The sequence below is a fragment of the Phoca vitulina genome, unplaced genomic scaffold (assembly GCF_004348235.1).
Source record: "Phoca vitulina isolate PV1807 unplaced genomic scaffold, GSC_HSeal_1.0 scaffold4, whole genome shotgun sequence".
Lineage (NCBI taxonomy): Eukaryota > Metazoa > Chordata > Mammalia > Carnivora > Phocidae > Phoca > Phoca vitulina.
The window spans coordinates 2,360,991-2,378,016 of NW_022589707.1; the positions used below are offsets into that span (position 1 = coordinate 2,360,991).

General features: G+C 36.3%; 1 protein-coding gene across 4 annotated transcripts in view; it reads right to left on the minus strand.

Annotated features, from left to right (window-relative positions):
* The window catches only part of CNTNAP2 (contactin associated protein 2), a 1,915,205-nt gene that overhangs the window by 1,279,765 nt on the left and 618,414 nt on the right, over window positions 1-17,026 (minus strand). For all 4 annotated transcript variants that reach the window (XM_032401131.1, XM_032401133.1, XM_032401132.1 and 1 more), the window contains one exon: window positions 14,904-15,097. In XM_032401131.1, the coding sequence (XP_032257022.1) occupies window positions 14,904-15,097 (194 nt within the window). The remainder of the gene's footprint in view (window positions 1-14,903; window positions 15,098-17,026) is intronic.

Genomic DNA, 17,026 nt, shown 5'->3' on the forward strand with positions numbered 1-17,026 from the left:
TCCTTTCCTTTCCTTTCCTTTCCTTTCCTTTCCTTTCCTTTCCTTTCTTTTCCTTTCCTTTCCTTCCTTTCTTTTCTTTAGAGAGCACGTGTGCCAGGTGGTGGTGGTGGGGTGGCAGAAGTTGAGGGAGAGAGAGAATCTCAAGCTGACCCCCCGCTGAGTGCAGAGTCCAATATGGGGCTCTATCTCATGATCCTGAGATCATGACCCTGTGATCATGACCTGAGCTGAAATCAAGAGTCAGATGTTCAACCTACTGAGCCTCCCAGGCACCCCTGCCTTTTATTCTTTATTTAGATTCCCCAATTTTGCTCTGAGCTATGTGCTTTATCCTTCCTTTTCTCTCTCCCTCTCCCTACACACACACACACTTTTATTTCTGAACCACTTGAGAATAAGTTACATATCAAGTCCATTTACTGTCAAATATTTTAGTTTATATTTTCTCAAAATAAAGACATATATCTACAAGTGTACAGTTACCAATTTCAGGAAATTTAACATTGCTACACCTAATCAACCATCTTTATCCCAATTTTGTCCACTGACCCAATAATATTTTTTTAAAGATTTTTTATTTATTTATTTGTCAGAGAGTGAGAGAGCACAAGCAGGGGCGTCGGCAGGCAGAGAAGCAGGTTCCCTGCTGAGCAAGGAGCCCGATGTGGGACTCGATCCCAGGACTCTGGGATCATGACCTGAGCCGAAGGCAGATGCTTAACTGACTGAGCCACCCAGGCGTCCCCCAATAATATTTTTATAGTATTTTTTTTCTCTCCAGGATCTAGATTAGGATCACATAGTTCATGTTGATGTCATTTTTAACCTAGAATCATCCTTTAGCCTTTTGTTATCTTTTATCATATTGACATTTTTGAATTTATCCTACCCTCCCACCCCTTTTTCAGTAAAATGTCCTCATAGAGCATTTCTCATTTTGCCTTTTTTTAAAGCAGGTTCCACACCCAGTGTGGAGCCCAACTCAGGGCTTGAACTCATGACCCTGTGATCAAGACCTGAGCTGAAATCAAGAGTCACTTACACAACTGAGCCACTCAGGCACCCCAGAGTATTTCTCACTTTGAATTTGAGTTACGTTTCCTATGATAGGCTCAATCCATTTACACGTGTTTAGTGGGATACCACCAGTACTATGTTGGGTCTCCAGCCCATCACGTCTGGAGGCACACAATGTCTATCTGCTTCTTATTGATCATCTTTATTTTGATCATCCACTCAAAATGTTATCTTATTTCTCTTGTATAATTATTTTTTTTTCTACCAACCGGGAGAGAGTATCTCTTGGGAGATACTTTAAGACCATACAAATATGGTCCTCCTCATAAAAATATTTCCTATCCCGTAGTTTTAATGACCATTGAAGTCATATGCCAGAACTAATACTTACTATGATGGTTGCAAAGTGATGACTTTCTACGTCCAGCACACCTTCCACAGTTACCATGCAAAAGTTGTTTTCCTAGCGTAAGCAAGAGACTTCTCTCCCATTTTGTTTATCTATCTGTCTAATATCTATCTATTGATTTATTACCTATACTCTCTATGCATTTAATGATACATATTTTTAAGGGTTTGTAATTCATTACGGTCCTTAATTACTTTTATGCTCAAATTGTCCAGAGTTGGCCAATATAAATTTTTTTCAACCTGGCTCTCATGTGCTTTTTGTCATTAACCATCATTTCTTTCCCCTTTCATTTTGACACAAAAAGATGCTTCATAACTCAAGTCAAATCTTACTTGACCAAAACCTGATATAATTTCTCCAATTGAATCTGATTCTTTTTAGAGGATAATGTGGTATTAGTAACTAAGGTCTGCTCTAGGTATGTTGACTGCTACTGGAATGTCTTTTTTCTAGACCCATTTAACAGTCTGAGTTGGAAAACATACATACATATATATATATAGGCATACTGTATACACAAGTATGTATGGGCACATATTCACACACACACATTTTTAAAAGGCTTTCCTTCTTGTTTTCCTCCATTCCCCATTTACTTATTACTTTCTTCATAGTAAGAACCATGGCTCCCAACATCATCACCATATTTACTAATTTGTTCAATCTAGAATACATTTAAATATTTCCAGAATTGCTTCAACCATATACACATATTTTCTCCTTTCTTATTTCTTACACACAAGTCAACACATAGTAGGTGCTCTTTGTGCTTTTCCTTTTCACTTAACAATATATCCAGGAAATCCACCCCATATCAACTCACGGAGATATTTCTCAGTTTTCTTTACAGCTATAACGTACCCATTTTGCAGAGATAGCCTAGTTTATTCAACCAATCTCCCTGTGATTGGTCATATAGGTAGTTTCCAACATTCTATCATGACAAATAGTGCTTCAAGGAATAACTTGTATATCTGTGCTTTCATGTCATTGGAGCTATATCTAGAAGTGAGATGGTGGTGCTGAAGAGTAAATGCACTTATATCTATGATGTGATCTCTCTCTCCATTCATATTTTTTGGCCCATTTCTGGGTTTCCTCAATTTTAACTGGAGAGGCATTTTAGACATGGAAACTTCCTCTGTGACCAGTAACATCTGTCATATGTAGATGGCAATTATAGGAGTGAACTAAATTTAGTAACATAGACATTCATCTTGCAAGTAGAACAAACAAGAAACAAACTAGGAGTAGCTATAGATTGGTTTAACTGCAGTCCCTATGAACACTAGCTGTACACAGTGATGTCTGCTTCATATGCTCTCATCTCTGTGCAAGCCAGGGGCAGTGAGAGCCAGACGTTATGTTTCTTTAGGAATACTCTCTTCATCAGCAAGTAATAGATTGTGCTATCCCAGGTATCCATGCGTGAAGTGTGAACAGAGCCCCACATACTCACATAAAGGTTGCACTCACCTAAAGACAAATAATACCCTTATATGTTGCGAGTAGACTTTTAAGGCCCTTTGCCAACTCCCCTTGTTCTTTATTCTCTTTTGTCTGCCCACTGGTTTTCCCCTGCAATTATTTTTGGTACTAGAGAGCAATTCTGATAATAGCTCCTAGTTTCCTTCAGTTCCTATTCTCTCAGAGCTAGACCTTGATTTCAAGTCTGATTATATTGTCTTCTAAAACTTACTGTTGAATTTTAATGTACATAGAGAAAAGTGCACATCGATATATGGCTTGATGAATTTCCACAAGTGTAACAAGCACCTAGCTCAAGAAACACCCCCAAAGCCTCCCTTGGTAGAGAACTTCCAGCCACCACCCTCCTACAAAGGAAATGGCTACCCAGATTTCTTACAGCATAGGTTTCCCTGTTTTTGCCTTTTGCACAAATGGTAACATAGAATATATAATACATTCTTCTGTGTTACACATCTTCCTTTTGCGTAGACTTCACAAATCATACTGTTATCCTGACACTCAACCTTTATGAGATCAGAGACCTCTCTGTACTGTGGCCAGATTGTCTGCATTGACCCAGAGCCTAACTCACATTCAAGTTTGCAATATATATGTGCATTTTATATTATTAGCCCCTTAAAATTCCACTCCACATCCCCAAGCTGCCCCCAGGTCTGATGGGAGAGGAAGCTTTGCTGCCTTAGTTAGTAACCCCAACCTCCCTCTTACCTCCTCGCTATTGCAACTGCTGCTATATTTTCTTCCCTATGGAAATCCTGAGCATCTCATGTGTTCCCACAAATACCATCTTGACACTTTAACTTCTTTCAATAGATGTAGGTATGTGAGACATTCATCAGTATCCATTAGATACATATAAACTAAGAAAATAAACATTATTGTTTATGAAATGTGTACCTAATTATATACTATTATTCTAATGTCCACTAAATCTCATAACTCAGTTAATCTGTTAACAAATATTTACTAAACACATTCAATGTGCAAAGCACTGGGCTCACTGGTGAGACCCAGCATTTAACAAGACAAATAAACCTCTCAGAGAACATACATATGATCACCCACTGTTATATCTTCTTAAATGCAGTATAATGGTGAGAGTAAAGACTAGGGGGCACAGGAATCAAGGACCAAACTTGGTCCCTCACCTTTCAGGTTCTCGTTACAGTATTTGTCACAGAAAATACTCATCAGGTAAGTACTCAGGGAATGGTAGTTAGTATTAGCAGTGGTGTTTGATCTTAGTCAAAATGCTTAACACCTCTGCATTTCAACGGAACCCAGTGAAAGATAGATTTGATTCTATTAATTACCCAGAAATTTTATATAATTTAGGGGAAGATTAAGAGTTATTTTGTAGTAAGGGTTGAGGATAGGTGTGTGTCTGTCTGTGTGTTTTATTTATCACTTACCCTGATTCCAAACATAAAATTCTCTTACTAATAATTTCTTTGGTCTTTGACTTTAAACTTAAAAAGTAGACAGCATTGACATTGCTGCTCATTTTAAGTAAAGCTAAAATGTAACTTCTATCTATTACTATTCCGGGAATAAAACTGTCAAATTATAGATATTTAACCATACACTGACCTTACTATCTAGTAAGTCATGTGGACAAACCCAGTGTAAATATCTTCCAGTATCGCAATCACAAAATCCATTCAAAGGAAAGGAAACTTCTGTATTTTTTCGGTTCTGTTATCAAATACTTGTTTGTGCCAGGCTGAATGTAAACGGCCTGAATGAATTTATGATAAAGTCAGTCTTTTTCTGTTGCTCCAGGTCATCCTACAAAGCTCTGTTTTCCACTTTGCACACTGTAACACAACTGAGAAATATACAAACAGGACAGTCACCGCGTGAACAGAATGAACAGTTGTGATTGTTGAGTGCCTGAGATGAACAATCCCTCTGCCCTGGGCAACTCAGCTTTCTTTCATATCTGAGATCAGGGGGATGTGTTTCTTAACCTTCTCTGAAGACTACTGTGAGGGCAACTAATGAAACCTGCTGTTTTCGAATAGAGACTACTATAATCCAAATGGAATTAGCAATTACATCTCAAGATTCAATTGGAGAAAGGTGTTTTATCTTTGGGAGAGCTTTTTTTTTTTTCTCTTAGAAAAAATGTCAATAATTGCTTAGAATGCATGTTTTCCAGAATCTGGTTTTTAATAAATATTATATGTCAAGGAATTAAATGATGTCTATACTGCCAAATGATGTTTATGGTGATTAGTTCAGAATAAAGTGCTATGGGAGGTTGCAAACTTGGACACTTTTTAAAGGCAAACATCTTTTCATGGGGTAGGGTGAGGGGTTGGTTCATTCTATTTGCATGGTTTTCAAAAGCGTCTTTGGTCAAGTTGGTTAAGTTGATTAACATGGTTAATCTCTCTGCAAATTAGTAACATTAACATGGTTAAACATTCACTGTTACTAAGTGCTGGAGCAGGGTATCTGAAGCCCAGGTCCAGAGCTCGTGCTATCTTGTTCTAGAAATCTTGTGTATACAGTTAAATTGTTTTCATTTAGCCAAAATAAGCAAGTGGTCATTATAATAAGGATGCTTCTTGACAAACCAAAAATAGGTATTTGGTTCCCTATTGAGTACTGGGGTCAGTATAACTGGATTTGCAGCTCAAATGTAAGTAATATCATGTCTCTTAGCTTCAGCCCATTTATCTCCAGAATGAGGTACTTCAGTTCAATTGTACACTCTGAAGCATCTATTATGTGCTTGGCAGTGAACTCTGCATTATGAGTATTACAGAGATGTGCCCTCCTAGAAGACACCGATGCTCTTTCAAAGTTGGATATTTACATGATATAACTTCAACATTACTGATCTAATCCTTTAGATTTCTAAATTTTAAAGAAAGGTCAGATTTTTATTTGTTTGTTTGTGAATAAGAAAATTGGGAAAGATGTGATTATGTACAGTGTCTCACTATCCATTCCTACCTATTTCAGTAGAAGATTCATCTGCTTCTCTTTTCTACATCACCAGTTCCTTACCTACTAAGCCAACAATACTTAGGAACTCAAGAGGCATTGGTTGACCGTGACCCTCAACCACTCTGAATGAGGCATTTGTGTGTGTGTGTGTGTGTGTGTATGTGTGTATGTGTTTGTGTTCCTAGAACAACCTGTGCAAGCCTCTTTCCATTAGGACACATATAGTCATAAAATAAAATTATAAATTTATATGCTTAGCACGACCTCTAGATTTTTCACCCAGTGAAAAATTTTCACACAGTGACTGTGTCTGGTTTATCTCCAACTCTCAATAAACAGTAGGTGCTCAGTAAGTGCCTTTTCATCAAAGCTTATGCTCTTTTCATGGTAAGTCTGCCTGCAATTTGCACTGCAAATTCTAATTCTAATTCTGCCTTCTGGTTTGGAGACCCAGGGGCCAATTCTAATTCTTCTTCCTCACCAAGACCTCCTGAAATATGAAAAACAATACACTCTTTCTTCAACATGTACATGAATCACCTGTGAATATTGTTAAAATGTATATTCTGATTTTAAAGGGATGGGGTGGGTCCCTGAGATTCTGCATTTCTAACAAGGTCCCAGGTGATGCTGTTGCTGCTGGTTCAAGACATACTTCAGGAAGCTGGCATTCAGAGTGGTCTCTCACTCTGCTTGCCTTTCCACTTTCATGGCTAAACATACTTACAAGCCTGTTTTGTAATCTGCTCATCTTACTCTTTTGAGTTATCCTAAGAAGATATGGAGGAGGACTGTAGGTAAAAATGGGTTATTTTCCTTGATTTCCAAAGTTAATAAAAGTGAATTTATTAAACTAAGTAGAATGAAAGCATCACGGTCATATTTTCACTGATGTTTAATAAAAAAACATATCTGAAAGAACTGCCCAGGGGTTCCTGTGTGGCTCAGTTGGTTAGAAGTCTGCCTTTGGCTCAAGTAGTGATCCTGGGGTCCTGGGATCGAACCCATGGTCAGGCTCCCTGCTCAGCAGGGAGTCTGCTTTTCCCTCTCCCTCTGCCCCTCCCCCAGCTCATGCTCACTCTCTCTCTCTCAAATAAATAAAATCTTAAAAAAAAGAACCGCCCAGACACAATTTGTACTGCGATGCATAAGACTCCACGTGACAATTAATAAGATCATGATTCAAATGGCATAAATTAAATTAGCATTCTCAATTATACTTAAAAATGAGTTATTAGTCATTTCAGGCTGAGAAGCACAGATGTAATACAATACACACGCCAATATGTTAATACAGAAAAGCTGTTATATAGTGAAAGTAACAGGCTATTTTGAATTTTCAAGGACAGATCCAATCCAATATTATAGCAATGCATCTGAAAGTCACAAATTTATATAATATAATGATAATTGAGTGGTTAATATGTGCCAGGCATTGTCCTAAGCTCTTCACATGGATTATTAAATTAATACCAATAATCTCTATTGAGGTAGAAGAAGTAAGTAGTGTTATTAGCTGTATTGTACAGGCGAGGAGATTTAAACACAGAAAGGTCTAGAAATCTCCCACAGTCACACAGATATCTGTGAAAGGTAGTCCAATTCTAGAGCACACCAGTGAGCTGCTACTTTCACTTCCTCTCAGGGTCCTGCAGCCATACAAGAGCAGGCTTTATGACGTCTACTTTCCCCCATAGAGACATATTGCTATTCCTCTAATTCCTGCTAAGTTCCTGCTTGAGAGGAGAAGAGACACTCATCTTAAGTCATACTGTCCGTCATTATTATTCAAGGTATTTGCAGGTACCTATCTCTCAATGCTTTATAGAAATTTGCATTCACCTGGACTCATTTAGCCTCATGTCACCTAAAGCCCACCTTGGTCTAATAAGAAAAATATTAGCATCTCCATTATTTGAGTCCAGAGCAAAATAAAACACCTGGTGATATCATGATGCTTAATGAGAACACTTCCTCTTTCAGATTGGTCTTCAAGAAATCCAATAAACTTCTAAAAATTTAGAACAATGACTGCATATATCCTATTTTAACTCATATGAAAAAATACAGTGCACTGTGAAGAATAATACACTGTTGGAAGTAAGAAGCCATATCATATAAGATTATATCATTTTCCTTTACCTAACAGTGTATGTCACTATTATTAATACCATCTTACTTTTATCTTCCAGATTTTTGGAAAAAAATTAAACACATAACCACATTGGCTAGAATGGTTCTTACATATATGTATACGTGTAGAATACTGAATGACTCACAAATTAAAGCGGGAAAAAATCCTATGACCTCTTAAAATGAGAATCTCCCAATACAAATGTGTATTTAGAAAGGTGATCAAAATTCACTCCTAGAGGCATTATAGTATATGCAAAAGGATCTGGAATATCCACTCAACTTATTAAAATTCATGAGACTTGAAAAATATCACCCAGCCTAAGAGGGGTGTAAACAGAAAAATGTATTCACAGAAATAAGAAGCTTATTCTAAATTCACGCTGGAAATTATTATTTTTTTCTATACAAGTCCTAAAGATGTTTATCCCATTTATATCAAGAGCCATTTTAGAAATGGTTTAATGCAGATTATTTTGATGTGTCTTATTTTTCAATAAGTTATCCATAAAATTGTTTTGAATGTACCTTTCCCCACCTAAGTGATTGCAGCCACAATGCATGTGCATTTTTAAACAAATCAGGGAAATTCTTATCTATTGGTAAAAAATATCGCATTAGTGTCCTAAGTGAAGAAAGGGATGTTATCAACTGATGAAAGACACATGAGCAAGCAAGAGGGATGGTTATCTTCCTTAGTTTCAAAGGCAGGAAAAAATTCTAGATTTGTTTGAAAGGATCTAAGTATAGTATAGAACTGTGAAATACTTATGTTTTACATTTAAAACTGGAACAGATTTTGAAGTGATTTGGAAAATTAGTGCAACCACTACAACAAATGGTTGAAAAGATAAGACAGAATAATCCATTCATTTTTAAGCAATCTCCCCTTTCATGGCTCATTGGACACATGGCCATCATTATGGTAACAAATAATTTGTTACAAGCACTGCAAAGGCACTTGGCACAGAGCTAGGACTACCAGCCATGCTTTACAAGCCAGCCTGCACTGCATTGTCTACCAATGGCCACTCCATTTGTTGACGAAGTTTGTCCACATTCCCCTTCCCGTTTTAAGTCACGTTTCCTTCACCTAAAATATTTTCAGATATTTTAAATCATGAATAAGAGTAAACAGAGGTAGAATGTATCTGAAAAGGATAGAGGGGGACTAACCTCTCTGAAAATTATCATCACAGACTATTCTCACTAAAAAGAAATACTGATCTAGTTTTGTATACAAACTAGAATGCTACCAGTTTTATAGAATGCTTCTATATAGGCAATTGATAACATACATGTTTCTAAATCTTTTTAGCTTGCAAAATTTCTTTACTTACATAATCTCATGTAAATCTCCCAAGAGGCATTATTCTCATTTCTCAGATTAGGAATTAGAGGCACAAAGTGACTTCTCCAAGTTTATAAACCAAATATATGAACCCAGATACTTGAATTCAGGCCTTTTGAATCCCTATCTTGGCTTTCACTTACTGAACACCTGGTTACATGCTAATCTACAAAGAGTTTTAGGAACTTTTATTATTTAGATATGAGTTGGTAAGATATTTGGTTAAAAAGGAGGTAGAGAATACATATTCAAGCTATTGATATTCAGGAAAACAAAGAATTTAATAAATTCATCTGCTATTATTTGTTTTTTAGCTTTTTTAAATGTTTCAAATTTGTTAGAAACAATGACGTTTTCTGTGTGAGTATGTGTGTGGAAAAAAGCATGTAAGTGACCCAGGTTTTTATTCTATCTAGCAAATTAATATTCTATTTAATATTGCTTAGAGAATATGAACCTATATATTCCTATATTCTTGATAAATATGTAAAGTTGTAATTTAAATACCATAAACATTTCTGTTCTGTGGGATTCTCCGTCTAATACATTCAGTGGTTACTGATCCCTGTTTGATACTTGCCTACTATTAACGAAAGGGATAAAAACTGATTTAAAAAATCATTAGGAATATATAAACATTTGTTCATTATTTAATAAACAAATTTTAAAAAGAAGAAGAAAATCTACGTTTACATTACAGGTAAATTTGTGGTATATTACTATTCTGCAAAACAATAATGGTATGTAAAGAAGGCATTCACTCTTAATACTTCAAATGCCTAATTTGGCTCCAAATATCTGCATTCAAAAACTGGTAATTGAATTTCCCAAGCAAAACTAAATGCAGCCTCATAGCAAAAATCTGCTGGAATTATTTAATGTGATGCTGAATGGACTTTTGATAAGAAATGCTCATACAGTATACTTCCTCTCTGTCCTAGAGATTATATTTAGGTAACCAGAAAACACCTCCAGAGCAGTATGCATATTAGATTTTGTGGACTATGTAAATGCAATGATTTCTCAGAGGGGTGGGCAATTTTACCAATCTGCACAGAATTTTCTTCGACATTTGAAAGAAAATTCTGAATAGAAGGAGATGGCATTGTGGATAAAGTATAAAGAATTCTTTTATGCCTCATTTTATCAATGAGGAATGAGAAAGTTTGACTAGTTAAGCACATTTAACAACTCACCTCTTTTAGTATGAAATATTCAGTTAAACTATCCTTCAGGAATATTTTCAAGAGTCATTATCATTTCATAGTCAGATTCTAAAGTTAGATTAATGACTTTAAAATCCTGTCAAATTGTCATAATGTCTCGTTGACATGCCTTTTTTTTCACTTATTTTAACATTATCCAATGGTCATAAAATAACTCAGATTCTCCATATGGACATTTAATAACAATATTATAATAAAATTAATTGTGTTGTCCATGCCTCCTATAATTATAGAAAGACTAACCACTGGCATTTATTAAAAGCAATACTTAAGTGATTGATTTTACATTGCTTTTCTTTTTTTTTTTTTTAAAGATTTTATTTATTTATTTGAGAGAGAGAGAGAGAGCACATGAGAGGGGGGAGGGTCAGAGGGAGAAGCAGACTTCCCGCTGAGCAGGGAGCCCGATGCGGGACTCGATCCTGGGACTCCAGGATCATGACCTGAGCCGAAGGCAGTCGCTTAACCAACTGAGCCACCCAGGCGCCCATTACATTGCTTTTCATTCTTCTCAGGTAATCAATCATTTTAGGGATGGATAGGGAAAACAACTTTGTAACTGTAACAGCTTAAACATTTTTTGACTATCTGAAACTTCCCACTGTAGAGAGTGTTGTCCATCAAACAGCCATCTAAATCTATGTCAGAAATCTCTTTTTTAAAGATCTTACCTATTTTTTTTTTTTTTTTTTTGAGAGAGAGAGAAAGAGAGAGCATGAGCAGGGGCGGGGCAGAGGGAGAGGGAGGGGAGAAGCAGACTCCCCACTGAGCAGGGAGTCCAATGCGGGGCTGGATCCCCAGACTCTAGGATCACGACCCCAGCTGAAGGTAGATGCTTAACTGACTGAGCCACCCAGGCAACCTCAGATATCTCTTTTATTTAAGTGCAATATATATTATGCTAAGCAGTATTTGGATTAAGAGAAAATTTAATATTTAATTACATTTTTCATAAACTTATGTCTGAAGTGTATTTTTTGGTCAATATTTGAAAATGCTAAATTTTAATCATCTAATGCATGTTAAGATAAGCTTTAAAGTACTCAAGAATTTTTAGAAAACAGTGAGTTTTATCTCTTTTAGAATACATCAAACCAAGGGACTATTTTTCACATTAATGAGGATTAAACCATTTCTGTCATAGGTAATTAAAGGAATGTAATCATTATGTTGTAGGCTCACTGGCATTAAAAAAAAAACATTTCACAGTACGTAGTTTGTGTCTCAAACTTGTTTTGATTTCTAAAATTTCATAATTGGCTCACTATAGTTTCATCTAGAAATAATCACTCATCACATACTTAGTTTTAATGAAAAATATAGGATTTGAAAAGAAGAAACCAGAGGAACACCAGAATGGCAGAAAACAGTAGAAAATACACTCTGAACACCATGGGAAAAGGCTGAGAGCCGTGTATGGAGATGGAGCCTACCTGTGATATTTCCATTGCATGGCCCTGTCTCTCTCACTCAACCCCTAGTATTTTATGTAAACCCAGAGAGTCCAAGTCAACCCGGAAAATTCGACCTGTCTTAGCTCTTTGAACTTATGTCTCTGTATTTAGTCAGAATAAACTATCCCTAACTGCTAAGTATCTGATAAGTAAATTAAAACCCAAATGCCTCTGCATTTTACCAGCTATCTGTATTACCACTTTAGTGCATTATGACAGGAGAGGATTTGACACTCTCAGTTGTGGGACAAAAACCTTACAAAAACAGAAATGTGGAAGATTGTTTGGAGTCTGGTTTGCAGCCCTCAAATAATATCACCAACACGCTAATCTGGTTTTAGGTTAGAATCCACAGAGAGTTAGAAAATAATGAATCTTTTCCTGGAAGAATTTGTGATCTGAGCCTTAATTGTCTACTCCCACTTGATTGGTCTGTTTGGTCAGTCTCTTTCTCTCCTCTACGCTTTGAGGAAGGTCTTTTCTAATTTTCTAATATTTGTTTGTGTCTCACAATAAACTTCTTCCATCCCCACCTTACCTATGGGCCAAAAACCAATCTAAAATATGGTTCTCCATGTTGGCTGTACATTAGAAAGACCTGGGGAACTTTAAAAACCCGATGCCTAGGCTGCACCATAGACCAACTAAACCAAATCTCTGGAGGTGGGACCCAGACATCCATATATTTTAAAGCTCTCTAGGTTATTCTATTGTATATCCAGAGTCGAAAATCACTTTTCTATACGTTGGGCTTGAGACTTTGTATTATCTTAATTGTAAGATGAAAACTTTCCGTAAAGAGACATTATCCCTTCTCCTTGCTTCCTACAGCTTATCCATCCCAATTAACAACTACTTTTGTCATACAATCATGGCTTGATGAAATAAAGAACAACTCTGGAGGACTTTTTTTTTAAAGTAAATTCCTTGCCCAGCATGGAGCCTAACACAGAACTTGAACTCATGACCCTGAAATCAAGACGTGACCCGAGATCAAGAGTTAGACACTTAACCAACTGAGCCACCCTGGCGCCCCTGGAGGAATTTTTATTATCAGAACATTATATCCTGATTTTACATGACAGTTATGATCATTGGATACTGGTGTAGAAATGACCACCTACCCAAACTAGGAGCTCTAAACTCTGTCAACCCACAAAAATTACTTGAGGATTTTTAAAATATAAATTCTCTAACAGTGGGCTCTGATCAGGCTGAAAATTCCCAGTGCTCTACCTAATACTGTGAAGAACACAACTTAAAAAGTGACTTTCCTCTTACTCCTTCTTTTTTCTTCTTGTTTGATATTGATGGCTTTACCTAATTTTGGTTAAACTAAACTAGATCCCTCAAAATTTAGTACTTTAAAGTAATTTATTCAAGTGTGCTGAACATTTGATTGGATACACACAACTTTCCAATTTAACTGAGATGTTTTAAGAGTGAATGGTTTAAACTATTTTTCTCTCATAATAAAAAAATAAAATGAATATAGATCTGTGGTTAAGGGTCTAAGCCACTAATATAATAATTATATATAATATATAGTATGGGACATTTCTTTTCTTGCCATAAATCACTGCTCCTACTCCTCTAAATTATTCTCATAATTTCACTATTTTACCTGAGTTGAAGATCTCTGTCTTCAAAAAAAGTTATCATTAACATTCATCTAATTTCTACTTATATGATTCAGATTTAACCGGTCTGGATGTACCTGGAATCCATATACTCTAAAACGTCTTTAGGTGATTCAAATGGAGAGCTCAGATTGAGACCCATTGCCCTTAACCTTGGATAGAAACTGCAGCCAGAGGAAACTGTTTCTTCAATCAACAAGAATGAATGAATGAGTGAATGAATGGCTTCTTGATGGCTTTGACTAGACAAATATCGACAAGTGCATACACCTGAGTGAAGACCAGTAATATTTTAAAATATTTAAAACTGGGGAGGGGATGTTCAGTGTAGTGCCTGATGTGCTCCAGAACTATGGCTGGTCTTCCATTTGGTTTTTCTTTAAAAGAAAACCATTTTTTTCTACCTTATTTTTCACTTTATACATAAATGGTCAGTGGCTCAGTGAATGCTATTCCATCTGAACAGGCCTGGATTAAAGCAAAATAAAAAACGTAACTTGCTTCTGGCAGGAAGTAAAGTGCTTCAGAGTACACGGCCCCTTGCCCAGTGCCTGTGAGTTCACCCAGACCCTGTGGGCAGTAGACCTTTTCCCATGTTGTCCTTTAAAGGTTTAACTAAATATCTTCAACAGAAACAGTCTGAGCAAGTAAGAGTGAGGGGGGGTAAGGAATGAAAACCTAAGTCAGGAATTTTTTTTTTCATTCTATTTCGTTAACTCATGGTTCAGTATTTTGGTACAATTTGTACCTTTTCAGATCTGTACTCCAGACAAAAATACAGTAACTTGAAATATTGTGTTTAAAGAAATTCTAGTATTCTATTATCATTAAATTATTTGCCTTTTTTTTTTTCCAGTTTTCAACACAGTTTTATTAGGAGATTTTGTTTTCTGTGAAATATACTAGAAACCGGGGAAGGGGACACATCCACTTTGCAAGATAAGGGTTTTCCACCATTTAGGAAAGGCAGGGGGTGGGGCAAGGCACACTGGGATTTAGATCCATTTCCCCACCTTCTCTGGCTTCACTCACATTTCTTTTCTCTCTCAGCAAGTACCAGAGGACACAAACACAAAGACAAGAAACAAAAATAGCATGATCAACCTTCAGCCTGGCCACACCCAACCCTCTCCACCTCCCCAAACTGTGCCAGGACTTGGAGGGTCTGGGGTCACAAATCTGCCACAAGGTTCTGTGTTTGCATTTCTGACAGTGACTCACCCAGATGTTCCCATCCTGATGATAGGGTTTCCAGTTTCTCCCAGTGTCACCGTACAGCATGCGGTATTGGGTCACCCAGTCTGAGCTGCTGTATCTTCCTTGGGTTGCAATGGCACTGATCTGCTTCCGATTGCCAAAGTCAACCTGAAGCCATTGATAATGGTCACTGTCGGATGGAGACCATCCCCCAGCACCTGAAGAAGGTCGAGGCAAGAGAGGAAAATGGATAGAGTTGAAGTTCTACAATTGACTATGGATTATTCTACATCTTTTAATTGGCCTTAGCAGTGCAACATTCTACAGATATATTATGGAATGTCCTTTATAGATGCCACTGGGACTTCAACTAATATTCTTCCAGCTGGGTAACATTGATACTCTAACTTTATAGTGTAATTATGTGCTCATTTTCTCCTGAGCAAATGTCTTCATAATTCCTCAATTAGATCTTATTAGTACATGTCAAAGTCTAATTGGCTGAGGGTTGATCAATTTACCATTAATTCTTCAAATAAAAATCACTAGGAAAAAAAATGTAACAATCTATTAATTCCTCATGTGAGGTTTTATGTTTGATTATAAATTGAAACAAAAAGCAATTATACACAACTCTAAACTCTCTTTTGCATTAAAAAGTTCAGAGTTCAAAGAATACTAGTAGTTCTTGAGAGGAGGTCTAATCTTATATTAAGTCCCATACTCATGAGAACTAAGGTATATAGTTACTCAGGGAATGTATTCACTAACCCTTAAGAGATATACAACCCAGGCCTCTTGATAACCACATTTTGAGGAAAATAATTTCAGTAACTAAATGAAGTAAAACTTCTTTTGGTAAAATATAAAAATTGTTAAATAATAAAAATGCAAAAAAAAATTTTTAGAAAAATAACATTAATATAGAAAAAAATACTCTTAGTTTATACCACTATATAAAATAACTATGGTTGTATGTAAATATATTATGGAAAATATGGCATAATGCTTAGTGCTAAGGGGCAATATAATTTTTTGAGTGAGTTTGGCTACTAATGGGGGTGAATGGTAGAAAAGTATTCAAGAAATTATCCCATGCACAGCGTATCAATATATATATGCAGCACTTCACAAACAAAAAACTTAAAAGAGACAATAAAATAATTTATTCTATGAGGACTGTGATAATAGAAATCATTTTGCAAATCATCACAGATATATCGTTCACTTAATGATGTTTACATGGCTTGTTTCTGCTTTCAGCTATGATAGAATACTTCTCCTGCCATAAAAAAAATCACAAAATTACAAAATGTATAATCCCTTTATAGGGATTAGACAATGGACAATACAGGATCCCTGATCCACAAGAGAAGATAAACAAATGAGGCAACCCCTGCCAGCTTCCTGACTTTCTGCCTCGTTTACTTTCTGGATTGTGGCATATGAAAGAGCATCCCAGAGTACAACAGTGTCAATGAGATGGAGACATATCAAAATCAAATCTCTTGAGGAAGCTGGAATTTGTAGGACAAAGTACCAGGAGGGGGCAGCTCTAAAGAGAAAGAGCTCTGGAAATCTGCATAGGATCACCAGTGAGCCTCTGGAGTCCAGATTCTGTATGAATCGGAAGCTGTGTATTTGCAGACCAAGACTCCACAAGACCAGGTAAAGGCCATTATGAAATGAACAACAACCAAAGGGAGCCCAGGGTCGGAAGTAGTTTAATTTCACACTTGAGAGAAGTTGTTGAACAAGGCTAGGCATTCAGCAGACATCTCAGAAATATTAGAATAATTTAGTCCTAAACTAAGGGCTACTCTGGACACATCTGAATAAATGTTGGTAACAAGCCTGAAAAAAGATCAATCTGACCTACAAATAAATTAACTCCTTGCTCAGAGAAAACTCAACACTTCATTAAGAAGGCCGTGAAAGTTCAGAAGCTCAACAACATAGCATCCACAATGTCCAGCATAAAAATTGTTTTAAATATAAGACATTTGGGGGAGAAGGAAAAAATGAATTAAACCAGAGAAAAGTCAGTCAATAGAAATAGATTGTAAATAACAGAGATGATGAAATTAGTTGACCAGGACTTTAAAACTGAGCTTATAAATTAGTTCCATTATTTGAAAGAAAATATA